General features: G+C 41.8%; 1 protein-coding gene across 3 annotated transcripts in view; it reads left to right on the top strand.

Annotated features, from left to right (window-relative positions):
- Nucleotides 1-27,950, top strand: part of LYST (lysosomal trafficking regulator) — a 722,897-nt gene that overhangs the window by 342,351 nt on the left and 352,596 nt on the right. For all 3 annotated transcript variants that reach the window (XM_073560091.1, XM_073560092.1, XM_073560093.1), the window contains exons 20-22: nucleotides 10,145-10,343; nucleotides 13,611-13,709; nucleotides 27,166-27,763. In XM_073560091.1, the coding sequence (XP_073416192.1) occupies nucleotides 10,145-10,343; nucleotides 13,611-13,709; nucleotides 27,166-27,763 (896 nt within the window). The remainder of the gene's footprint in view (nucleotides 1-10,144; nucleotides 10,344-13,610; nucleotides 13,710-27,165; nucleotides 27,764-27,950) is intronic.

The raw sequence follows: 27,950 nt of genomic DNA on the forward strand, positions 1-27,950 counted from the left end.
GGTAGCGGTAGCATATATCAACCACCAAGGTGGAACCCGCTCCGACGCCCTGATGCGGACAACAGAACGTCTCCTTCAAATAGCAGAGGGAAGTTTTCTATCTTTGACGGCGCTCCACATCAGAGGAAAGGACAACGTAAAGGCAGACTTTCTAAGCCGCAAGACTCTAAAGCAAGGAGAATGGGCTTTGAACAGGGATATTTACCACCAAATTGTCCGCAGATGGGGTCGGCCAGAGGTAGACCTCTTTGCCACCAGAGAAAACAGGAAAGAAAAATCATTCTGCTCTCTGAACCCCAGGGAAAATCCACTGGCAGTGGATGCCCTCCTGATAAAATGGAACTTTTCTCTGGCATACGCCTTCCCGCCATTAAATCTTCTACCTCTGGTAGTAAGGAAGATCAGGGAAGATCGGGCAAGAGTTATATTAATTGCCCCCTTTTGGCCCAGGAGGACCTGGTTCGCGTGGTTGAGGACCATGTCTGTATGCGATCCCTGGGTGCTGCCGAACCTTCCAGATCTCCTCTACCAGGGGCCAGTCAGCCACCCACAAGTAGCGAGACTCCATTTGACGGCGTGGTCTTTGAAAGGTCACTGTTAGAGGATAGAGGGTTCTCCAAGAAGTTAATTGATACCCTCCTAAAAAGCAGGAAGTTGACTACCACTAACATTTATGCTAGGACCTGGAAGCGATTCCTGTCCACCTTTCAGTTTGACGCCAGAGACGGAATTCCCACGAAACATATTCTGGAATTTCTCCAGAAGGGTCTCGAATTGGGTCTCTCCACAAGTACATTAAAAGTACAAGTTTCAGCCTTAGGGGCCTTGTTTGCACGTGATATTGCCAATAACTATTGGGTAGCAAGGTTCATCAAAGCAGCGGCTAGATCGAGACCCATACACAAAGACAGATGTGTACCTTGGGACTTAAATTTAGTCCTTACGGCCTTGACAGAAAAACCATTTGAACCTCTGGATTCGGCCTCATTAAAGATTATATCTCTTAAGGCAGCTTTTCTAGTGGCGATAACATCCGCACGTAGAGTGAGCGACATACAGGCACTTTCCAGATTGCCCCCTTACACAGAGTTCTTACAGGATAGAGTAATCCTAAGGCCAGATCCAGCATACCTTCCCAAGGTAGCATCACAATTTCACAGGACACAAGAGATAGTTCTGCCTTCCTTCCTCCCTAATCCGACCAACCCTAAGGAGCAAAAACTTCAGGCATTAGATATTAGGAGATGCTTACTTAAATATTTAGCAGCCACGGATCCTTGGAAGAAGGAGAATGCATTATTCCTATCCTTCCAAGGTCCCAGGAAAGGTTGTAGGGTATCAAAACGCACATTAGCGAGGTGGATTAGGGAGGCTATCTCTCTTGCCTACACAGCAGGTGGAGGTCCGGCTCCGCAGAACCTGAGGGCGCATTCCACTCGTGCCATGGCATCATCTTGGGCAGAAAGATCTGGAGTGTCAATTGATCAGATATGTAAGGCGGCCACCTGGTCATCTCCTTCCAACTTTTTTTAACCACTATCGATTAGATATGGGTGCCTCTTCAGATCTCACCTTCGGGCTAAGGGTGCTATAGGCTGTAGTCCCGCCCTAAATTAGTTTACATCTCTGTAATTCTCTCGTGGTGCTGTCATGGGAGTCCGAATAAAGTATTAAGTTACGTACCGGTAACGGTATTTTTCGGAAGCCCATGACAGCACCCTTAGTTCCCTCCCTTGTTCACATATAGGGGTGCACTCCTTTAGAAGATTGTCCACAATTTACGGTATGTGGGAGATGGTGTAAAGAAAAAAAAAAAGGAAAATGTTTCTGCTATATAGGGTAGATAGGTTGTATATATTATATGTTGTGTACTAACCATGGTAGCCTCTCAAGCTCTGTAAACCAACTGATGCGTGGGAGAGGTGCCGCCCTTTTTTGTATCTGTAGGTTTCCTGTTCCTAAAGGGCGGATCCCCTCTCTCGTGGTGCTGTCATGGGCTTCCGAAAAATACCGTTACCGGTACGTAACTTAATACTTTTGCATCACCACATATTGAGAGCTATAATTTTTCCATATTTTGACCCACCGAGTCATGTGAGGTCTTATTTTTTGTGGGACGAGTTGACGCTTTTATTGGTATCATGTTCGGGCACGTGACATTTTTTGATCGCTTTTTATTTCGTTTTTTGGGACGCAGAATTTACAAAAAACAGCGTTTCATGAATTTCTTTTGGGTGGTGCGTTTACGCCGTTCCGGGTGCGGTAAAATTTATAAGGCGGTTTTATTCTTCGGGTCAGTACGGTTACAGCAATACCTCATTTAGGCCTTTTTTTTTTATGTTTTGGCGCTTTTATGCAATGAAAACAATTTTATATAAAAAATAATTATTTTTGCATCACTTTATTCTGCGAGCTATAACTTTTTTATTTTTTCGCTGATGATGCTCTATGGTGGCTCATTTTTTGCGGGACAAGATGACGTTTTCAGCGGTACCATGGATATTTATATGCGTCTTTTTGATCGCGCGTTATTGCACTTTTTGTTCGGCGGTATGATAATAAATCATTATTTTTTGCTTCGTTTTTTATTTTTATTTTTTAAGGGGTTCGCTTAAGGGGTTAACTATTGGGACAGTTTTATAGGGCGGGTCGTTACGGACGCGGCGATACCAAATATGTGTACTTTTATTGTTTTTTGTTTTTTTTTATTTCCAAAAAATGAATTTATTGGGGATTATTTTTTTTTTTTTTTTAATTTGGCGATTTTTTTAAAATTATTTTTACACTTTTTTTTCATTTTTTTTTTACTTTCTTACAATGTCCCATGGGGGACATCACTGTCCTGTGACAGATCGCTGATCTGTCACATCACAGATCACTGTGACAGATCAGCGATCTGTCACAGGCACTGCACAGGCTTCCTCATGCCTGCGCTTTGCAGGCACTGAGGAAGCCAGCTTCCTGCAGGCCCCCGGAGGTCCCTGTCGCCATATTGGATCCGGGGACCTGCAGGAAAGGAGTCCCCCGCAGCAGCGCTGCACATTGCGCTGCCGTGGGGGGCTCAGGGAAGCACGGAGGGAGCCCCCTCCCTGCCGATGCTTCCCTTTAACCCCCGGTACACCGCGATCGTGTTTGATCGCGGTGTACAAGGGGTTAACGTGTCGGGGGCGGTCCGTGACTGCCCCTGACACATTGTGCCGGGTGTCAGCTATGATAATTAGATTTTAATAATTGGATTCAGGGACCTGCAGGGATGGAGCCCCCCGCAGCAGCGCTGCACATTGCGCTGCTGTGTGGGGCTCAGGGAAGCACGGAGGGAGCCCCCTCCCTGCCGATGTTTCCCTTTAACCCCTGGTACACCGTGATCGTGTTTGATCGCGGTGTGCAAGGGGTTAACGTGACGGGGACGGTCCGTGACCGCTCCTGACACATTGTGCTGGGTGTCAGCTGTGATAATCAGCTGACACCCGGCCGCGATCAGCGGCGCTCACCACGTGAGCGCCGCTGATTGCGCTAGACGTACTATCCCGTCCATGGGCATAGGGGCCCATGGACGGGATAGTACGTCTGATGTCAGAAAGGGGTTAATATATTAGCTTTTTCCTCATCGTCTACAACCATACTTTCCTCACAATTTTTTAATGGGCCTACACTTTCACTTTTGATTCTTTTACTATTGATATAGTTGAAGAACAGCTTGGGATTAGTTTTAATCTCTTTAGCAATGTGCTTCTCTGTTTCCTTTTTGGCAGCTTTAATTATTTTTTTAGATAAAGAATTTTTCTCCTTATAGTTTTTTAGAGCTTCAACGGTCCCATCCTGCTTTAGTAGTTTAAATGCTTTCTTTTTACTGTTAATTGCCCCTCTTATTTTTTTGTTTAGCCACATTGGGTTTTTCCTATTTCTTGTCCTTTTATTCCCACAAGGTATAATCCGCTTACAGCGCCTATTAAGGATGTTCTTAAACATTTCATATTTATTTTCTGTATTCTTATTTCTGATGACATTGTCCCAGTCAACCAGAATAAGGGCATCTCTAAGCTGGACCACACCTAACGGAACCCCTCATCAATCAAGGACAATTTTGTGTCCCTTATACTTAGTTACTCATCACTCATCTCATTCAGAGGTTCTCATATGCATACATACAAGGATTCACACTGCTGGTCTAAAGTACCAAAAATTAGCCCAACTTTTGAAAACTGCAGCAGTGCCCACTGACACTCTGAGAATGCTGATGCCAGCTACAGTTGTGGCCAAAAGTATTGACACCCCTTGAATTTTGTCAGATAATACTCCGTTTCTTACTGAAAATGATTGCAATCACAAATTCTTTGGTATTATTATCTTCATTTAATTTGTCTTAAATGAAAAAACACAAAAGAGAATGAAGCAAAAAGCAAAACATTGATCATTTCACACGAAACTCCAAAAATGGGCCAGACAAAAGTATTGGCACCCTCAGCCTAATACTTGGTTGCACAACCTTTAGCCAAAATAACTGCGACCAACCGCTTCCGGTAACCATCAATGAGTTTCTTACAATGCTCTGCTGGAATTTTAGACCATTCTTCTTTGGCAAACTGCTCCAGGTCCCTGATATTAGAAGGGTGCCTTCTCCAAACTGCCATTTTTAGATCTCTCCACAGGTGTTCTATGGGATTCAGGTCTGGACTCATTGCTGGCCACCTTAGAAGTCTCCAGTGCTTTATCTCAAACCATTTTCTAATGCTTTTTGAAGTGTGTTTTGGGTCATTGTCCTGCTGGAAGACCCATGACCTCTGAGGGAGACTCAGCTTTCTCACACTGGGCCCTACATTATGCTGCAAAATTTGTTGGTAGTCTTTTGACTTCATAATGCCATGCACACGGTCAAGCAGTCCAGTGCCAGAGGCAGCAAAGCAACCCCAAAACATCAGGGAACCTCCGCCATGTTTGACTGTAGGGACCGTGTTTTTTTCTTTGAATGCCTCTTTTTTTCTCCTGTAAACTCTGTTGATGCCTTTGCCCAAAAAGCTCTACTTTTGTCTCATCTGACCAGAGAACATTCTTCCAAAACATTTTAGGCTTTTTCAGGTAAGTTTTGGCAAACTCCAGCCTGGCTTTTTTATGTCTCGGGGTAAGAAGTGGGGTCTTCCTGGGTCTCCTATTATACAGTCCCTTTTCATTCAGACGCCGACGGATAGTACGGGTTGACACTGTTGTACCCTCGGACTGCAGGGCAGCTTGATCTTGTTTGGATGTTAGTCGAGGTTCTTTATCCAACATCCGCACAATCTTGTGCTAAAATCTCTTGTCAATTTTTCTTTTCCGTCCACTTCTAGGGAGGTTAGCCACAGTGCCATGGGCTTTAAACTTCTTGATGACACTGCGCACGGTAGACACAGGAACATTCAGGTCTTTGGAGATGGACTTGTAGCCTTGAGATTGCTCATGCTTCCTCTCAATTTGGTTTCTCAAGTCCTCAGACAGTTCTTTGGTCTTCTTTCTTTTCTCCATGCTCAATGTGGTACACACAAGGACACATGACAGAGTTTGAGTCAACTTTAATCCATGTCAACTGGCTGCAAGTGTGATTTAGTTATTGCCAACACCTGTTAGGTGCCACAGGTAAGTTACAGGTGCTATTAATTACACAAATTAGAGAAGCATCACATGATTTTTCATACAGTGCCAATACTTTTGTCCACCCTCTTTTTTTATGTTTGGTGTGGAATTATATCCAATTTGGCTTTAGGACAATTCTTTTTGTGTTTTTTCATTTAAGACAAATTAAATGAAGATAATACCAAAGAATTTGTGTTTGCAATCATTTTCAGGAAGAAACTGAGTATTATCTGACAAAATTGCAGGGGTGTCAATACTTTTGGCCAAACCTGTACATAAACATAAAACACAGCAACACAGCCCTATACAATGTACTGCCAATCTAAAATGAAAAATGACCAAGGAGCAAAACAACAAAACTGCATAGAGTCTGTCCCAGCTCTGCACTGCACAATACACAACCAGTTAGTATATTGGCAGAAAATACTGATGACAATTATCATCTTATTACGATTATTCAACTCTCATACAGACATAAACAGACAAAACACAAAACTCACTGGTGATGTCGGTTCTGTGAACCATGTTTGCAGCCTTTACCCAGAGATATGGAGAGATCCAGAAGAGAGATTGCAAGTGCAAAACAAGGTGTAAGACTAAAATTTCTTACCTTGCTGCAGCTAGGATTTGCACGTCCAATCTCCTAGGAAACTCCTACATATGGATTCCGAATAGGCTGGTTACCACTGCCTCGCATTGGGCACTAAAAACTGTTGTAGCTGTTTGCGTTCTGACCCAAAGTCAGATATGCCAGATCACCAGTGAGGCCAAATTGAGGTGACGCCCCAGATAACGACCTCAGGGAACAGTACACACACAGGTTGTGAGCAAATAACTTTCCTGATTACTCGCTCTAATTCAACTCTATTTAATCTGAAACCAGTATACTATCCTCGCACTCCTTCCTCAAATTCCCTCACTTTTATTTTTGGGTGAGGGATCCCCTGTGTAGCCTCAATGGCATCCTTATCTTTCCATGGTCTGTACACATGTACCATTCCTCCTTTGCCACTTGGCACCTCAATCATAGATAAGATGTCTTTAGTTGCATCAATTGGCTTTGTTGAGCCTCTCCAAGGAGTCAGTAATGAGCGGTCATAGAGGAGCGCTTAGGAAGCAACCCAGGGGCAGACTGGGATGTCAAGTCTCCACCGCAGCTCCAGCCGAAAACCTCTGATGGAGGATAGAAGCAATGAGAATATAGAAAACGGTCTTAGGAGCGCAGAAAATAGACTCAGACGAGGGATGGGGTTAAACCACAACGCGTTTTGACGAAGGATCCATCTTCATCAGGTGGATTTTTGAAAATCCACCTGATGAAGACGGATCCTCCGTCGAAACGCGTTGTGGTTTAACCCCATCTCTCGTCTGAGTCTCTTTCCTGCGCTCCTAAAACCGTTTTCTATATTCTCATGTCCAAGGAGTCAAGCTCTATAACCCATAGGGAGTGCCGTGTCGGGTGCTACTCCTCTCGAGCTTTATTGGACTTATTGTAGGCAACCCTACCCTTACCAGGTGCTATCGTTGTCGGGATCGCTGGTGCATCGCTAAGTGAAACGGGACCCTTAGATTCCCCTGCTGCCAAGCAAAACTATTACAAAATCTTTCTGAATAACCAGACTTATCTAACAATAAACAAAGAAGGGTCTTACCCAGGTCAGACGTGTCTGGCCACCAGTTTCTCCTTGGCTGTGTTCAAATCCGTCACCCTTCCTGTAGTCAAATGAGAAAACTGGCCTCTTTTGACATCAATTCAGTCGGAGGACTTAGTTGTAGAGTTTGTGACCCTCCCCGGTGTCAGTCTTGCCATTCAGAGACCGCAGGAGGGGATATATGGACTTTGCTTCGAAGGACCAAAAATATCAAGAAAATCTCCTTTCTATGGAATGAAATGGCCAGAAAAGACTGAGGTTGAAACAATACCCAGGTTTATTTCTCATATATGAGGAGAAAGCTCAGAAACACAAATCACCTGAGAAGGGATATGGCAGAGTGTTTGTCTCTTCTGGGGTTACATAAATTTTTATAATAAACATTGAAGGACGTTTACATACATTTGAAACATTTCCATTACTACAAGAGAAACTTTTCCTCACAAGTTAATTAGATTTTTAATGAGTACTTTGTTTTACTAAATCATCCAAATGTCTTGAAGTAGGAACATGTCCTGGCCTTGAACATTCCACACATACATTCTGTAAAAATACATCACCACACAAGAAAATCTTGTTTCTTTAATTCTGCAATTTGAGCCAGCTTCCTGTGTGATGTATCTGTCCAAGTCATTACCAGAGTCCGAGTGAAGGAAAGGAGGAAAACTGGGAGAGGACCAGAGACCGAAGGAATCACCACACTCACAACTAGCACACACAATATGATTCAGATAACATTATTCCTGCTGTACCCTGTCTAACACTAAGTAAGTGTAGGCCTGAATACTAACTAAATGGAGAACTACTATGTAATGCTTCGACTTCACATTTCACCGAGTTACAATTACTTCTCTATCGGATTTGTTCAGTGCAGTGTTTGCAAATGCTGAACTCCTTGCCAGCCATTGCTGATAGCCTGCAGCCGCAGACAATGATCTAGACAAGCAGTAAACTGTAAGAATGGAGCACATTTTTAACAATTGCATTGCAAAATTACTTGTTTTTACGTATAAGCACTTTCAATTTTACACTTTAAAGATTTTGAAAACACTCAAAAATAAATAAATCTTCCATTACATAGGGAAATGCATATTGTATCAGCTAATTGCCACCATCATCACAAACACAAACGTCTTCATATGGATAGTATAAGCAAAGCAATAAAACTAAAAGCTTCAGAGATCAAGTTAGCTAGTGGCACAATGACTGTAAGTCAGACCTGGGCAAAGTGTGGCCGAGTGCGACTGTGTCAGCCGAGGGGCTGGAAAACAGCCCACTTACTGTCTCTGTTGCATTCATAGGCACCGCCTCTGGCCACATCCTCCACCATTCGGCATGTGGCTGCGGTGCAGGGAGACAAGCAGAGCCCCAGGGAATGGGACTGAGGTGAGTATGTGGTGCTCATTTTTTTTCATGTGTATGGGATGTTTGGGTGGGCATGAGGAGGCTATGGGGATATTGTGCTGAGCAAGGGGAGGCTATGGGGGTGTTGTGCTGCACAAACGGAGGCTATGGGGGCGTCGTGCTGCACAAGGGGAGGCTATGGGAGCCCTGTGCTGCACATTGGGAGGCTGTATTGGGCTTGTGCAGTATATGGGGAGGCTGTGTGGGGCTCATGCTGTATATAGGGAGGTTGTGTGGGGCTCATGCAGTATATATAGGGATGCTGTGTGTGGCTCATGCAATGTATATAGGGAGGCTTGTCTGGGGTTCATGCAGTATATATAGAGAGAGGCTGTGTGGGGCTCATGCAGTATATATAGAGAGAGGCTGTGTGGGGCTCATGCAGTATTTGGGGAGGCTGTGTGGGACTCATGCAGTGTATATAGGCAGGCTGTCTGGGGTTCATGCAGTATATATAGAGAGAGAGGCTGTGTGGGGCTCATGCAGTATAAATATAGGGAGGCTGTCTGGGGTTCATGCAGTGTATATAGGGAGGCTGTGTGGGGCTCATACAGTACATAGGAAGACTGTGTGGGGCTCATGCAGTGTATAGGGAGGCTTTGTGGGGCTCATGGGAGTTCCCTCCCTCGCTTTTTCTTTCTTGCTTATATTTAAGTTCTCTCTTTTATTTTCTTTTGTGTACTTTCTTTCTTTTGTTTCATCATATGTACTACCGTAATGTAGATCTGTTTGGGGGGTCTATAGTGTTGGTTACTTCACAATGTGCATTCCGTCATTGGATAAAAGGTGTAGGAGTCTTATCAAGAAATATTAGAGAATGTGGCTTATTATGCACACCATTTCTAAGCATTATGTACTGTTTCTTGTTAATATATGTTTACATGTTGATATGTTAATGTGTTTTTGAAACCAATAAAAAGAGATTATAATAGTATATATAGGGAGGCTGTGGGGCTCATGCAATATATAAAGGGAGGCTGTGTGGGGCGCATGCTCTATATAGGGAAGCTGTGTGAGGCTCATGTTGCATATAGGGAGCCTATGTTAGGGCCCTTACAGTATATAAGGGGCAGTCATACAATATACAGAAGCCGCTGTACTGAGGTTTAAACGATATTTAGGAGGAAGTCAGCATACTTAATTCTGCTCAATATTAAGTGATACAATTAATATAATTATCAATACGGTAATATAATTATAATATATTAATATTGAGTAGAATTAATTTCGGCCTATTGGTTCGGCCCTCGACAACAGTCACGGTCTGTTATGTGGCCCCTGAGGAAAATTAATTGCCCACCCCTGTTGTAAATGTAACAGCTTCTAAATGCAGGTGCCACAGTGTTCTAGTCATTAACACAGACTTCTTTTCAGCCAAGTCAGTTTTGCATAATTATATTTACGTTTTCATAGTTGTAGTTGCATTTTGTAAAATAAATGTGTTAATGATTTTCATTTTAATGTTATTTTTCCTACACCAGGAACACAGGGAAAGCTATATAACATCTATTCCACAAGAGGTGTGTGGATCTTATATAAAAATTATTGAAGAAGTACTTGGATCACCTCCGGAGTTGGACCTACTTAAGTTAATCGTCAGTTTTTTATTGGCAGTCCATCCACCAACAAATACTTTTGTTTGTCATAATCCCAATAATTTTTTATTTTCATTACACATAGGTGAGAATCTTTTTCTAGGTTGTTTTACTTCAATGTTGGGTACTAACTTGCTTTTTTGACTTGATGTATTAAAAAGTATGCTGCTTATCTTTATGAATTAAAAAAGCAAAAAATAAGACTGGGGTACTAAGGTCAGCGTAGAGAAAACCCCCATAGAAAATGAACTTTATTGTTTGCTCAATTAGCTAGATATATTACAAAAGAAAAATGCTAAAAGCACCTATTTGTCAGGTAGGTTTTGAAACAAATAACCACAAGTGAGAGTAATTTCCAACCTTCATTTTTTTCCTTTATTTATACGTAAATATCTAAAATAGTCCCCTATAAATAAAGGACTACACACATAACACAATAGAAAATGCAAAAAGACAAAACTTAACAAAACCACACCTAGACCACAAACCTGACACACATACAGTTGTGGCCAAAAGTATTGACACCCCTGCAATTCTGTCAGATAATACTCAGTTTCTTCCTGAAAATGATTGCAAACACAAATTCTTTGGTATTATTATCTTCATTTAATTTGTCTTAAATGAAAAACACAAAAAGAATTGTCCTAAAGCCAAATTGGATATAATTCCACACCAAACATAAAAAAGAGGGTGGACAAAAGTATTGGCACTGTTCAAAAAATCATGTGATGCTTCTCTAATTTGTGTACTTAACAGCACCTGTAACTTACCTGTGGCACCTAACAGGTGTTGGCAATAACTAAATCACACTTGCAGCCAGTTGACATGGACTAAAGTTGACTCAACCTCTGTCCTGTGTCCTTGTGTGTACCACATTGAGCATGGAGAAAAGAAAGAAGACCAAAGAACTGTCTGAGGACTTGAGAAACCAAATTGTGAGGAAGCATGAGCAATCTCAAGGCTACAAGTCCATCTCCAAAGACCTGAATGTTCCTGTGTCTACCGTGCGCAGTGTCATCAAGAAGTTTAAAGCCCATGGCACTGTGGCTAACCTCCCTAGATGTGGACAGAAAAGAAAAATTGACAAGAGATTTCAACACAAGATTGTGCTGATGTTGGATAAAGAACCTCGACTAACATCCAAACTAGTTCCAGCTGCCCTGCAGTCCGAGGGTACAACAGTGTCAACCCGTACTATCCGTCGGCGTCTGAATGAAAAGGGACTGTATGGTAGGAGACCCAGGAAGACCCCACTTCTTACCCCGAGACATAAAAAAGCCAGGCTGGAGTTTGCCAAAACTTACCTGGAAAAGCCTAAAACGTTTTGGAAGAATGTTTTCTGGTCAGATGAGACAAAAGTAGAGCTTTTTTGGCAAAGGCATCAACATAGAGTTTACAGGAGAAAAAAAGAGCCATTCAAAGAAAAGAGCACGGTCCCTACAGTCAAACATGGCGGAGGTTCCCTGATGTTTTGGGGTTGCTTTGCTGCCTCTGGCACTGGACTGCTTGACCGTGTGCATGGCATTATGAAGTCAGAAGACTACCAACAAATTTTGCAGCATAATGTAGGGCCCAGTGTGAGAAAGCTGGGTCTCCCTCAGAGGTCATGGGTCTTCCAGCAGGACAATGATCCAAAACACCTCAAAAAGCACTAGAAAATGGTTTGAGAGAAAGCACTGGAGGCTTCTAAGGTGGCCAGCAATGAGTCCAGACATGAATCCCATAGTACACCTGTGGAGAGATCTAAAAATGGCAGTTTGGAGAAGGCACCCTTCAAATATCAGGGACCTGGAGCAGTTTGCCAAAGAAGAATTTTCTAAACTTCCAGCAGAGCATTGTAAGAAACTCATTGATGGTTACCGGAAGCGTTTGGTCGCTGTTATTTTGGCTAAAGATTGTGCAACCAAGTATTAGGCTGAGGGTGCCAATACTTTTGTCTGGCCCATTTTTGGAGTTTTGTGTGAAATGATCAATGTTTTGCTTTTTGCTTCATTCTCTTTTGTGTTTTTTATTTAAGACAAATTAAATGAAGATAATAATAGCAAAGAATTTGTGTTTGCAATCATTTTCAGGAAGAAACTGAGTATTATCTGACAGAATTGCAGGGGTGTCAATACTTTTTCCCGCAACACTTTAGTCCATTAGGACAACTGCATATTTGCACTTTATTATTGAGCAATTTAATAAAACACTGTAGGGAAAGCTCTTAGATAGTTATTCAACAATATCTAGGTAGTGGAATTCTTGGCCAGCTAGTATTTTCTATGGCCCAGTATACGGGATAACTGGTTGGCTCAAGAATAACTTCTTGTGATGGTCAGTCTGAACATTTACATCTATATTGGGACTTATATCCCTACAAAAGAATTAGTGTTTTACTATGCTCAAATTAAGGCATTGTTCTTGACTAAATCTAGGAGCATTATAGAATATTGTTGTTCTTACAAGCAATTTTATTTGCCATTGGTTACTCAGCATCATATGTGTGTCAGGTTTGTGGTCTAGGTGTGGTTTTGTTAAGTTTTGTCTTTTTGCATTTTCTATTGTGTTATGTGTGTAGTCCTTTATTTATAGGGGACTATTTTAGATATTTACGTATAAATAAAGGAAAAAATTAATGGTGGGAAATTATTCTCACTTGTGGTTATTGGTTTCAAAACCTACCTGACAAATAGGTGCTTTTAGCATTTTTCTTTTGTAACATATCTAGCTAATTGAGTAAACAATAAAGTTCCTTTTTTACGGGGGTTTTCTCTACAGTGTTATAAATAAGTATTCCCAGTATAAGGCTACTTTCACCCTTGCGTTTTTTTGCTGCGCGTTTTTTGCGCACACAAATGCATGAAAAAAACGCATCATGCGTTTGTGTGCGTTTTTTTGCGGGTTTTGGTGCGTTTTTTTGCGCATACATGCGCATTACAATGCACACATATGCGCACCCATAGACTATAATGGTGTTTTGCTTTAAAAAAACGCATTGCGTGCACATGCGTTTTTTGGGGGCAAGTCGGACGCACAAAAAATGCAACAGGATGCATTTTGTGCACCCGAGCGCACGCTACAAAAAAACGCATGCGCATACAAATGCGTACAAACGCATGTGTATGCGCACCTATGTGCACTCATGTTAAAGTATAGGGAAAAAAAGCATGCTTTTTTTGCGCTAAAAACAGCGCAAAAAAAGAGCATGTGTGAAACCAGCCTAATAGAAGTACTTAAGGTGTTTTTTGGTACTAAGCTCAGCTCATGTTTTGGGGATATATTAATTACTGTGAATGTTGACAATTTCTTAATTTTACTTTTCACCTTTTTTATTTTAAATAGTAATTGTGTTATTTGTCTCTCTCATCAGATGATAAGATATTTCAAGAGAAACTTAAATCTGTAATAAGTCAAAGACATTCTTCAGTTGGAGGGCAATCTTCAATCAATGTGGTGTTTTCAAGAAAAGGTCAGTTAGAATGTCAAACGCTGCGCTCTGTCAGGATTCACATGTCTGCAGTCACTATGATTTCCATGCCTGGACAACCCCTTAAATTAGGTGCTTATCCAATAATTGGTGATCCCAATTTTTTGAGGTCAGGAAGAAAAATGTTCTCCCTTAGAAGGCAAAAGAGTAGGGCTTCAAAAAAGTTATTATTGTTCACAAAGAATCTTGCTACTGTAAAAAAAAACTGATCGGCAGCTACCATAAGGGAAACTAAGCTTTGCTCCGTTCCCAGTAATATCAATCAATGAGAGTTTTGTTTTTGTAGCCAATTTCTTTTATTCAACATACTCTTTTACAGCTGGAAGTAGCTCAATGGGCGAATGTAAATTTCAAAAATATTTATTTTCTAGTCCAAACTACTACCCCAAAAGCATCAAAGCTTCATAATGAAATCCTCACTAAGATCTCTGTATAACAAAGAACCAGGTGAGCTGCTTTAAAATTCAAGTAATGCTTTATTTGAAGATATGAAAGTATAAAGATCTGTAGTGGAATACACAGTCATGGACAAACGTTTTGGGCCTGACAAAAGTTTTGATTTTCGCCTAGTTTGCTGCTTGAGTTTTTATGATAGCAATCTGCATTAATTTTAGATTGTCTAATTACAAAACCTCTATTGCCACTGATTTTTTCAGCCCTGCCACAAACTGAACTGATTACATAATTTCTGTGATATTTTCATAAGTTTAGTAGAAAAATGTTGATGAGGACAGGGCAGCCAACATCACTCTGTTCCGAGCTGGTACTTGAAATAATTGTCTTCTTCTTCTAACCGTGGTTACCTCCAAGAAAACAGCCATCATTGCTTTTCATCAAAAGGCTTTACTGGCAAAGACATTGCATCTTATAAGATGGCCCACAATTCAAGCAATTATCCGATTACCAACAACTTCAAAGAGAGAGGTTCATTTGCTGTGATGAATACTTTGGGGTATCCTAGAAAGTCCAGCAAATGCCAAGACTGTCTACTAAACAAGTTTCAGCTACAGGATGAGTTCATCCATTCTGAGTTTGCTCAGGAATGGCAGCAGGCAGGTGTTGGTGCATCTGCACCCAGAGTGAGGCAAAGGCTTTTGAAGGCTGATCTGGTGTAAGGAAGGGCAGCAAAATAGCTACTACTCTCCTATAAAAACATCAACAACAAAATGACATTCTGCATGAAGTACATGGATAAAAAACTGGAGTCTGAACTGAGAAAGTAAGTTAATGTGTATGCACAATGTAAGTGCATATTAACATATCACCATTACACACAGAAAACAAAAAACACAAATATCCTAAAATTAAAAATTAAAAAATAAACTGCAAATAATGCATAAAGGTAATAGTAAGGGTATTTGGTAAACATAATTTTGATCAAAATAATGTACAAGCCATCCCGCCACGTCAAGGCAACCCTTGTGGGGCAGCAAAATAGCCACTTCTCTCCTATAAAAACAACAACAAACTGACATTCTGCAGGAAGTACATGGGTTGGACTCAGTAGAGTAGCTACATAGGGGCAGAGGGGGCAGTCGCCTCAGGCCGCGTCAGACGAAGGAGCCACGTCCGCTTCTGTCTTTAGGGAGAAGGCGGCGCTCTGAGGTGTCAGGGAGAGGGCAGCAAAATGCCTGCTCCAATATCTGACTGAGACTCTGAATGCTGGCTAGCATAGTTGCAGAGTCTGTCCATGTCTTATACTTTGTGACCTGGAGCTGACCTGAAAGACTTCTGGCAGGCTGAGCTATCATTGCTACAATCAGCTCCCCTCTCTGAGTGCTTTGCTTCACGCATGCAGGACTTTCCCTGGGTCCTATTGACCACCTTGGATTTAACTCTCAACACTGCCTTGGCCTGGCTTTCTTATGTGCTTTGCTCGCCCACAGCATGTTGGATGAGAAATTGCAAGTGCCATCCATTAACTACTTGCCTGCTTTCAAATGTGATCTGAGAGTGCCTAGAATTTATTAGGTTAATTCAGGTATGTCATGGTCACTGGGGTGAATGTGAGAGGTAGGATAGGAGCTGGAGGGGTGGTGGAGGGAGGACAGAGTGATGGGGGACCTTAATATTATACTGCTTCTACTATATAATCGTCTAATTCTGTCTGTCTGTAACGGAAATCCTGCGTCGCTGATTGGTCGCGGCCGGCCGCGACCAATCAGCGACAGGCGCAGTCCGGCCGCGATTTGGCGCTGCATTTATACGACGCACGCCACGGCAACCGTTGGGAGATCTGCGGCACTAGCGGCTGATCTCCCAACGGTTGCCGTGGGTCATCTCCTGCTGCATGGAGGTCAGTGGCGACGCAGCCGGGAGATGACCGGCGCAGCGCTCAATGTGCGGATGGTACCCAGGGTCCGGAGGAGAAGAGGCCCTGGGTACCCTAAACCTGTAAAAATAGAATTAAAATAAAAAATAGTGATATACTCACCGACGGCCCCCGGACTCTTTCCCTTTGGGGGCCGTCGGAAGGTGAGTATATCTCTCTGGGGAGGCTGGAGATGGGGAAGTAAGGGGCTTATTATTCTTACGTTCAGTGTCTTATTATAGGCCCTATCCTATTAGTATAACAAGCCCCATACAGTAACCATGGCACTGCATTTAATAATTTTATAGTAAGCAGCTTAAAAATAATAATGAGTTAATAAAGATATCTTGACAGATGATACCTGCTGCTCAAACCATGTGCAGCATGAATCAGACACTGGCTGATTGAACTCTAAATTCTGCTGTGTTTCAGAGGCAAACATACTTTTAATAGCCGTGCTTTTAAGCCACGCTGTGCACTAGTTTTACAGGCTGATCTCAGCGGCTTCTGCCCGCCTGCTGACTGTGACTGGCAGGTCTCTGCCCTATACATGCATGTAGGAAGAGTCTTGCCAGTCACTGTATGACTAGCTCACAGTATGACTTAGGTCGAACTATGTTTTTCTGTGAAACGCCACAGCATTTCAGAAACATACATGCCTGGAATACTACAGCTGTTGTCTGATACATACTGCATATGGTTTGGCCAGCATGTGTCACCTGTCAGACTCCTTTTAAGGGGTTGTCCAAAATTGAGATAAAAGTCTGCAGTCAATCTTTGTGACTGCAGATAGCTAAATCATGACAAGGTGAAGTGCACGTGCTGTTGAGAGTCTGATTAGGTGCGATCAGGCGGTCATGCGAGCGTATGTATGCTATTTACATGTGCCGACTAGATACACACGTGGTTAAAATTGTTGGTACCCCTCGTTTAATGACAGAAAAACCCACAATGGTGGCAGAAATAACTTGAATCTGACAAAAGTAATAATAAATCAAAAATCCACAGCACAGTGAGTATGTGTAGCCCTCTATACAGGCCCACTCACTGATTCCAAGATTGTAAACACCTGTGATGCTAATTAGTGGACACACCTAGTGGATGTCCCTTTTGTCACTTTATTTTCAAGGGTACCATCATTTCTGTCCAGGCCTATTTCTTGAGTTTTTATTTATTTATTTATTTATTTTTTTAAGTTCTGTGGAAACATGGTTGAAAAGCAATGTCTGACTTTCATTTGTTCATAGATTTTTGATTATTTATTATTACTGTTGTCAGACTCAAGTTATTTCTGTGATCATTGTGGGTTTTTCTGTTTTTTTCTGTAATTAAATGAGAGGTACCAACAATTTTGACCACGTGTGTAAGTGTAGCATCTTTCAATAGAAGAGAATTGAGAGAAGCCGAAGGAGTGTAATTGACACATTACTGCAAGTTGCGTACCTGTGGTCACATGACTGCCTGCTCACATCAGCGATCCTGGGGACATTTTTAGTGTACATGGGGTGGGGGACTCAGGGGACATTATCAAATGTTAATATCAGTACAACACTGTACTTGAGAGGTATTTAACAAGAATTACCCCCATTTTTTCTGTCATGAATAGGAACTCTACTTGGTCATCTCTTCACAGTCCCGGAGTTCAGTATACAAATCATTAAATGTTAAGCGAGCACTTAAGAAGCATTATTGTTTATAGTGGCACCAGAAGTGTAGCTACTAGAGATAGGTGAACTCGAACAGTATAGTTCTTCATCTATACTGAACACCTACTGTTCGGACCCGGACACCGAACACGGACTTCACCAAGAAGTGCGTGCTACTGATCGGGTTCGGCCCACCCGATATGACAACCCAGCAAACGCTGCTTCTGATCGGTGGTAAAATCATTACCGTCAGTCAAACAGCTGTGGTTCCCACACTGTCAAATGACAGCTTCAGCCCACAGCTGTGATTGGTAGTAAAAAGTTTACCTTCTGTCACTGGCTTCAGCTGATGGGACTACTGCTCCCATCAGCCTACTCCTGCTGCCACTAATAACAGTGAGAGTAGGAGGCGGCTGATGGGACTATTCATCAGCTGACACCTGCACTCTAAATAAATAATAATAAAAAAAAAGCGTTGTGGGTGCCTCTGTATTTTCGATAACCAGCCAGGCAAAACTGACAGATGTGAGCTACAACCCTCAGCGATAGCAAGGCTGGTGATCAAGAATAGAGGGGTCCCCACCCTGTTTTTTTTATTATTATTATTAAAATAATTAAAATAAAACTCATGGGGTCCCCCCTATTTTGACTATTAGCCTTGCTAAAGCAGACAACTGGGGGCTGGTATTCTCAGGCTGGTAAGGGGCCATGGATATTGCTCCCCCCAGCCTGAAAATAGCAGCTCTCAGCCACCCCAGAAAAGGCACATCTATTAGATGCACCAGTTCTGGCTCTTTGCCATGCTCTTCCCACTTGCCCTGTAGCGGTGGCTAGGGTAGTACATATTTTTGGGGTTGATGTCACTTTTTCATTTGTACAATGACATCAAGCCCACGGCTATTAGACATCTATCCATTACTAATCCTACAGTTATATTGTTAATAAACACACAGCAAGTATAAAGTCTTTTATTTGAAATAAAAACAAAACATACTTTTCCTTTTTTTATTTAAAAATAACAAACACAGCCCATTCTATTTGAATCCCTAGTCTCCTGTAATAAAACAAAAGTAAAAAACAGCAATATCCCTCACCTGCCCGATGTTTTGTCCTACGCCGTAATCCATGTCTGGAGATTACTAGTTTTCAACCTGGACGGTGCCAAGATGCGACTGTCCAGTCTGAGAACCACTGATGAATAAGCTGCTGCGAGTGCATAAGGTTACTGTGGGTAACTGAGGCTGCGTTCCCAGCCGGGCCAGTGAACTGTAGTGAAAAATTCTCATGGTGCAGAGATGAGTTTACTGCAGTTCACCGGGAGAATTTCAGTGCTGTGAATTTGAACTTCTCCGAACTCGCCTCTGCACTGTGAAACTTTTTCTCACTGTGTTAGCAGTGATCTCATATGAGGGAGGACACCGCAGTTCATTGGCCTGGCTGGGAACACAGCCTCAGTGACCCGCAGTAACCTTGATGCGGTCACCACTGCTCACTGAAGCTGTGCTCACAGAAGCTTATTCATCAGTGGTTCTCAGCCTGGACGGTCACATCTTGGCATCGGTCAGGTTAACCCCTTCACGACCAGTGACACAGCGTATGCGTCATGAAAGTCGGTGCCTTTCCGACCAGTGACTCATACCCTGTGTCATAACTTCAAAGCCCCCCTGCGGGTCGGGTGACCTATGTCACAGAAAGGTCATCCGACCCGCAGATACAGGGGGCTTTGTTCTTCACCGTAGGGGGCGTGGCTTCGCCCCCACGTGACTACGATGGCTCTGATTGGCCGTTAAAAGTGAAACAGCCAATCAGAGCGATAGTAATATTTCATCAATGAAAATCGATGAAATATTACAATCCAGCCATGTCCGACGCTGCTGTAGCATCGGACATGGCTGGTGACAGCGATCCGACCCCCCCACCCGCTAACGGAGGCGATCTGCCCCCCGCCACTGAATGACAGCGGCGATGTGCCGCTGCTGTCATTATCTCCCCCCCGCCTTCCCTCCGCTCCCCCCGGCTTCCGATGGCCCCTCCTCCCACCCCCTGGTACTCACCGAGTGCCGTTATGGCTCCCGGTGTCCCGCGGTCCCGGACCATGGGCACCACCATATTGGAAAATGGTGGGCGCATGCGCACTGTGCCCGCCGGCTCCAATTTCCATTCATTCATTTTGATCACTCTCAAAATAGAATGAAATGTACATAACCCCCCGTTTATCACCCCCATAGGCAGGATCAACTAATAAAATAAAGAAATTATTTTTATTTTTCCATTAGGGTTAGGGTTGGAAAGAGGGTTAGGGTTAGGGTTGTAAAGAGGGTTAGGGTTGGAATTAGGGTTAGGGTTGGAATTTGGGTTAAAATTAGGGTTAGGGTTGGAATTAGGGTTAGGGTTGAAATTAGGGTTAGGCTTGTGGTTAGGGTTATGGTTGGGATTAGGGTTAGGGGTGTGTTTGGGTTAGGGTTATGGTTAGGGTTGGGATTAGGGTTAGGGATGTGTTGGGGTTAGGGCTGTGGTTAGGGGTGTGTTGGGGTTAGGGGTGAAGTTAGAATTGTGAGGTTGTTAGTGTTGAAGTTAGAATTGTGGTGTTTCCACTGTTTAGGCACATCAGGGGGTCTCCAAACGCGACATGGTGCAACCATTGATTCCAGCCAATTTTGTGTTCAAAAAATTAAACGGTGCCCCCTCCCTTCCAAGCCCCGACGTGTGCCCAAACAGTGGTTTACCCCAACATATGGGGTATCCGCGTACTCAGGAAAAATTGCACAACAACTTTGGGGATCTAATTTCTCCTGGTACCCTTGGGAAAATATTTTTTTATTTTTTTTATTTTCACGTCTCTGCTTTATAAACTTCTGTGAAGCAATTGGGGGTTCAAAGTGCTCACCAGGCATCTAGATAAGTTCCTTGGGAGGTCTAGTTTCCAACTTGGGGTCACTTGTGGGGGGTTTCTATTGTTTAGGCACATCAGGGGCTCTGCAAACGTAACGACGACCACAGACCATTCCATCAAAGTCTGCATTTCAAGACGTCACTACTTCCATTCCGAGCCCTTACGTATGCCCAAACAATGGTTCCCCCCATATATGAGGCACCAGCGTACTCATGACAAACTGTACAACTTTTGTGGTCCAATTTATCCTGCTACCCTTGTGAAAATAAAAAATTGCTGGCTGAAAATCATTTTTTTGAGAAAAAAAATTATTTTTTATTTTCACGGCTCTGCGTTATAAACTTTGTGACGCACTTGGGGGTTCAAGGTGCTCACCACACATCTAGATAATTTCTTTGGGGGGTCTAGTTTCCAAAATGGGGTCACTTGTGGGGGGGCTCCACAGTTTAGGTACATCAGGGCCTCTGCAAATGTAACATGATGCCCGCAGACCATTCCATCAAAGTCAGCATTTCATAATGTCACTACTTCCTTTCCGAGCCCCGACGTGTACCCAAACAGTGGTCCCCACCCACATATGGGGTACCAACATACTCAGGACAAACTGGACAACAACTTTTGGGGTCTAATTTATCCTGGTACCCTTGTGAAAATAAAAAATTGCGCACTAAAAAATAATTTTTTGAGGAAAAAAAAATATTTTTTATTTTCACGGCTCTGCGTTATAAACTTTTGTGAAGCACTTGAGGGTTCAAAGTGCTCACTATGCATCTAGATAAGTTCCTTAGGGGGTTTAGTTTCCAAAATGGGGTCATTTGTGAGGGAGCTCCAATGTTTAGGCACACAGGGGCTCTCCAAACACGACATGGTGTCCGCTATCGATTAGAAGTAATTTGCATTTCAAAAAGTCAAATGGCGCTCCTTCCCTTCTGAGCCCTGCCGTGTGCCCAAACAGTGGTTCCCCCCACATATGAGATACCAGCGTACTCAGGACAAACTGGAAAACAACTTTTGTGGTCCAATTTCTCCTGTTAGCCTTGTGAAAATTAAAAATAGCGGGCTAAAAATCATTTTTGAGGAAAAAAAAATATTTTTTATTTTCACTGCTCTGTGTTATAAACTTTTGTGAAGCACTTGGGGGCTCAAAGTGCTCACTACACATCTAGATAAGTTCCTTAGGGGGTCTAGTTTCCAAAATGGGGTCACTTGTGGGGGAGCTCCAATGTTTAGGTGCACAGGGGCTCTTCAAACGCGACATGGTGTCCGATAACGATTGGAGCTAATTTTCCATTCAAAAAGTCAAATGGTGCTCCTTCCCTTCCGGACCCTGCCGTGCGCTCAAACAGTGGTTTATGACCACATATGAGGTATCGGTGTACTCAGGAGAAATTGCTCAACAAATTTTAGGATCCATTTTATCCTATTGCCCATGTGAACATGAAAAAACTGAGGCTAAAAGAAAAATTTTTTGAAAAAAAAGTACTTTTTTTTTTTACGGATCAATTTGTGAAGCAACTGGGGGGTTCAAAGTGATCACTATGCATCTAGATAAGTTCCATGGGGGGGTCTAGTTTCCAAAATGGGGTCACTTGTGGAGGAGCTCCAATGTTTATGCACACAGGGGCTCTCCAAACGCGACATGGCAACCGTTAAATATTCCAGCATATTTTACATTCAAAAAGTCAAATGGCACTCCTTCCCTTCTGAGCCCTGCCATGCACCCAAACAGTGGTTTATGACCACATATGAGGTATCGGTGTACTCAGGAGAAATTGCCCAACAAATTTTAGGATCCATTTTATCCTGATGCCCGTGTGAAAATGAAAAAATTGATGCTAAAAGAAAGTTTTTGTTGGAAAAATTAAAATGTCCATTTTTTCTTTCCACGTTGCTTTAGTTCCTGTGAAACACCTGAAGGGTTAATAATCTTCTTGAATGTAGTTTTTAGTAGCTTGAGGGGTGCAGTTTTTAGAGTGGTGTCACTTTTGGGTATTTTCTGCCATATAGACCCCTCAAAGTGACTTCAAATGTGAGGTGGTCCCTAAAAAAAAATGGTTTGTAAATTTTATTGTAAAAATGAGAAATCGCTGGTCAACTTTTAACCCTTATAACTTCCTAACAAAATAATATTTTGTTTCCAAAATTGTGCTGATGTGGGAAATGTTATTTAGTAATTATTTTGTGTCACATAACTCTCTGGTTTAACAGAATAAAAATTTGAAAATTGCGAAAGTTTCTAAATTTTCGCCAAATCTCTTGATTTTTTCACAAATAAACGCAAAAATGATCGACCTAAATTTACCACTAACATGAAGCCTAGTATGTCACGAAAAAACAGTCTCAGAATCGCTAGGATGTGTTGAAGCGTTCCAGAGTTATTACCTCATAAAGGGGCACTGGTCAGAATTGCAAAAAATGGCATGGTCATTAAGGTCAAAATTGGCTTGGTCATGAAGGAGTTAAAAACTATTACATGAATTATGGCGTGAATTGGGTGCTCTCCTAGTACCCGAACCCAACTTTTTTTTTTTAACTGACCAGATTCGAACATCCAGGGTTCCGCCCATCTCTAGTAGCTACCAGGTGGCAGCGGGTACGGTCACTTGGGACCTCTAAATCGGCGGCAGCCACTCAGAGCTACCACAGCTCCTAACTGTATCGGCATATGCAGCACACCGATATAGTTAAGCTCTATGATACTGGAGGTCAACATGATCTCCCTCCTCTACTGCTATCTATTTTGTAGACTGTCACTTTTGTAATGTGCGATGACATCAAGCCCACAGCTATTAGACATCTATCCATTACTAATACTACAGTTATATTGTTAATAAACATACAGCAAGTATAAAGTCTTTTATTTGAAATAAAAACAAAACATACTTTTCCTTTTTTTATTTAAAAATAACAAACACAGCCCATTCCATTTGAATCCCTGGTCTCCTGTAATAAAACAAAAATAAAAAACAGCAATATCCCTCACCTGCCCGTTGTTTTGTCCTACTCCGAAATCCATGTCTGGAGTTTACTAGTTTTCAACCTGGACGATGCCAAGATGCGACCGTCCAGGCTGAGAACCACTGATGAATAAGCTGCTGCGAATGCTTGAAGTTACTGTGGGTAACTGAGGCTGCATTTCCAGCCGGGCCAGTATTATGTAGGGAATTACTCTGTGGGCCATTATACACTGTGTGAGCTAATGTGAGGGTCATTATACCGTTTAGGGGCCATCTTACAGTGTGGCGACTACTGTAAAGGCTACTGTTGGACCATTATACTTTATTGGCACTACTGTGGGAGTCATTATACTGTGTGGGGTCTACTATGAAGATCATTAAAGTGTGTGGGGCTTTTATATAGGTTGGGGTCATTATATTGTGTTTTGAGGGAGCAGTGGGCCCATAATATTGTGCATAGGTGAGCCATGGACCCAGCATACTGTGTAAAGGCAAGCTGTGAGGGTATTGTTCTGTGTAATGGAGCCGTGGGTCCCTTGTACTGTGTATAGGGCATCTGTAGGCTCATAATACTGTGTATAGGGGAGCTGTACATGGGGAGAACTCAGGGTACATTATTAAATGTTAAGTGGGCACTTAAGAAGCATTATTGTAATAAGGCCACTCAAGGTATTGTGACTGTCAAAGGTGCACATGGGCCATTTCTAGGGTCTGTTTTCTAGGGCATTTTCACAGGGCACTAATATTTTATAGGGGACAATTTTACTATATAAGAGGCATAGTGGTGGACAATTATTATGTGGGGCAGTAAAGGGAGTACTGTTTTGTGTCACTTAGCAAGTACAGTAATAAGGACACATACGGCAGCAGCAGCTCAGCATTGAGGTATCAGTAGGATGAGGAGTTTGTGCACGTTCGAAATAGATAGGGACGGTGCAGGAAATGTGAGAAGTCAGTGTCTGTGTAAACTCTGCAGACAATTTATGGCTGGAGAAGTTGTCACCACAAAAAAACTCTGTACTTATAAGATATATTAAACCTTTATATGTAACCTTTAATAGTTAATTAAAAATACCACATATGTTTGAACAAAGATAGAACCACCAACACCAAAAATGCTAAAGGGATGACAACAAATGAGCACCAAGGTGGGACAGTCCCTCATCCTACAAGGTCGCTGTCCTATCCCTGCCGCACTGCAGAGTTTGGCATCCTATATCTATGGTGCCCCCGCTCACCATCAGCTGACCCTTCTGGCCCTGTTCAACCTTTGCTAGGGTAACTGGGACGATGCTTACAACACCAAAAAGATATATCAGAATCACTCAAAAATTTAAAGAAATTTCTGATTCCTCAGCATAACTCAACTCATAATTGCTGGAGTATAGATCATAACACTCAATCCGGTCTAAATATATCTGGTTCATACTGTACAAGGCAAGTATTTCAGCGACTATATCCGAACCAATACAAATTAATGTGGCAGCATAATGGAAGCTAAAAGTTCACTACCACCGTTAGAAACAATAGCACTCAGGAAACGGTTAGAAAAATGTCTCACCCTAATAAAACACTCTCAAGTCCCTACCTGGCTGCAGAGGTTGGCACCCTACATGTACAAATGGCGCCCCCACTCCTTGACAACTGACCCTTCTGGTCCTATTCAGCCCTGATTAATATAGCCTATCGCACAATTGAAAACTAATTCAATTGTAAGATCAATAATCACTTTATGGTAACCAAAAAAGTAAAAGAAAGAATTTGGCACCACACAATGGCATATAATAAAGCTACATTTTATTTGTACAAAATATAAAACACAAGACGTATTGAGAAAGATGTCACACAAATCACAAAGGGACTAACAAAGTCCATAGAAAATCCTACCACAGCAATTTGTTAGAAACATTTTAGTACATCCAAGGATGAAATGTAAAAGGGACAGGAAGGCACACCGAAGGTGTAATTATAATGATGATAAATACCCTTTATCTATGATGAACGTGTACCCATCAATAATTATCTAAATGCATTCTAACATGAATGCCCTGATGGTGCTAACCGCAGGGTAGATGAACCAATAGAGGGTTAATAACCGTTCAATGATAATGCCAATCCCTTCTCATATGAATGCCCTGACGGTACTAACCACAGGGCGGATGAACAATAAAAGGGTAAATTACCTATAAGTATATGCTGGAGGAGAAACCTGGACGTCCCTTGATCCCCGTACATTTGGATGTACTAAAATGTTTCTAACAAATTGCTGTGGTAGGATTTTCTATGGACTTTGTTTGTCCCTTTGTGATTTGTGTGACACCTTTCTCATTACGTCTTGTGTTTTATTTATATTTTGTACAAATAAAATGTAGTTTTATTGTGTGATGCCAAATTCTTTCTTTTACTTTTTTGGTTACCATAAAGTGATTATTATCTGTTGGTGGTATATTACCCTTATTGGGAATGTGTAATTATTGGGCAATTTTTGTGATTAAATTGTAAGATCAAGTTGTGTTCTGAAGGTATCATAACAACTAAAGTGCCAAGTGCAGCTTATCATCAAAATGAGGTAGTCCAACAGTGATGTGCCTAATTAGTACATGACAGTGCATAGTCAAGTATAAGGTCATCTGACAGAAACCGCCTTAGTCAGGTTGGGAAAATAATCAAATAAAAATATCCTACCAAGAATAACTCATACTGACAAATGATACTGGGAGCGCTCTTATAGTACTGCACCATAGCCATAACAGTGCATGCTCTGTTGCCAAAGAACTTGATAGATTACCCCTTCCTCCCAAAGGTTCATCAGGAGTGATATAAGATGGCAAATTGTTAGATGCTATTAGCCTGCAGATTATCCCAATATGTGCAGGTTAACAGTGCTTTTGCTGGTAATAGGTTCCCTTTAAAGACATATTCCCATTTCCATGATCCTATCTCAATATGTTATAAGTTGCTAAGCTTTTAAAATTAAAAACATTTTAAAATTAAGTAATCCATTAAGTTTATGCAAAGACTTAAGGGGTACTCCCATCTCCAAGATCCTATTATTAGGTGTAATATTAATAATATTAGCAAATACCTCTAATTAGAAATGTAGTATAGATTTTCTGATTGGCTATGTCTCTTTTCTCATATGTAGGCATTGCAGGACCTTAGGTATCCATGGTTACCACCACTGATATAGTGACAGCTAGTTGATAGTTGTCGTAACCATGGATACCTAAGGTCCTGCAATACCTGCACATGAGGAAAGAGAAAGCGAATTAGAAAAACTATACTACATTTCTAATTGGAGGAATTGGCTAATGTTATTATTACACCTGCTAATAAGATCTCGGATCTTTGCATAAACTTAATGGATTGAATTAATAGAATGTATTATAAAAATTTAACAACTTGTAAAATGCTTATCATTGCACTTCAGTATACACTAAAAATATCAGAGTTGGAAACGGCATACTTCATGAAAACCAAAATTTGTGTCAGCCATTATTGGCCACTGCTGTTATTTTTTCTTTTCACAAGTTATAGTGGTTAGGTAGGTAGGAGAAAATGATTTGCTAACTAAAATGCTGACTAGTATTTATAAAGAATTGTATAATAATGTGCATTTTCTTTAATTTAGGTGCCGAAACCTCTGTATTTTCATCACAACAGCACCTTTCTGTAATGAAGAGGTTTCGTTCCAAGAGTTTGCCAGAATCTCCGTCTTGTTTACAGCCAGTCAAGTTAGGGGAACGCTTTAGTAGGAGTGAAGTTGATCTAAAAAACAGTGAAAAATCCGTGATGAATGGAACATGCAGATCTGACCACAGGTTAGAAGTGCTTAAGACAGAAGATGATCAAAAGCTAAGCAGTTGTGAGTCAGCTCAAACAGTCTGTGAATCAAGTTTACTTCCGGACTATATCACAGTTACTGAGGTACCAAAAGATGATTTGGACCAATTCGCTGTAAATGATGAGTCAAGTATCCGAACACCTCAAGACGTGGTAGGAGAAGACACAGTTTTGCAGAGGCCTAGTAAATTGAAAGGGATTTACTCTTTTGGACAAGGACATGTCAATGTAGCTAGCAATAGTCTTCCTTTCTCCTCATGTGGATCTTTCCCTAGTGTTACTGGGGAAGCTGTTCCAGAAAATAAAAAGTCTGAAGATCGGAGGAGCTTTTCCTTCTCACCTGTATTCGGTATTGCTCATGCAAATTCAATCAATATGGAAGAAAGGTACTATTATAAATTACTATTATTTTATTTTTTTTTAGTTATAAATCAACATGCTTTCAGAATACAGGGGGAAGGTTTTGTTTTTCATTATTGTTTTTTTATTCAGATGTACACAGTGATGATGTAGTAATTATAAGACACCTAAATACCCACTAGAAATATAAAACAAAATTTCCCCTCCTCTCAC

Source organism: Dendrobates tinctorius, unplaced genomic scaffold, assembly GCF_039654945.1.
Source record: "Dendrobates tinctorius isolate UK_male_01 unplaced genomic scaffold, ASM3965494v1 ptg000293l, whole genome shotgun sequence".
NCBI classification, from domain to species: Eukaryota; Metazoa; Chordata; class Amphibia; order Anura; family Dendrobatidae; genus Dendrobates; species Dendrobates tinctorius.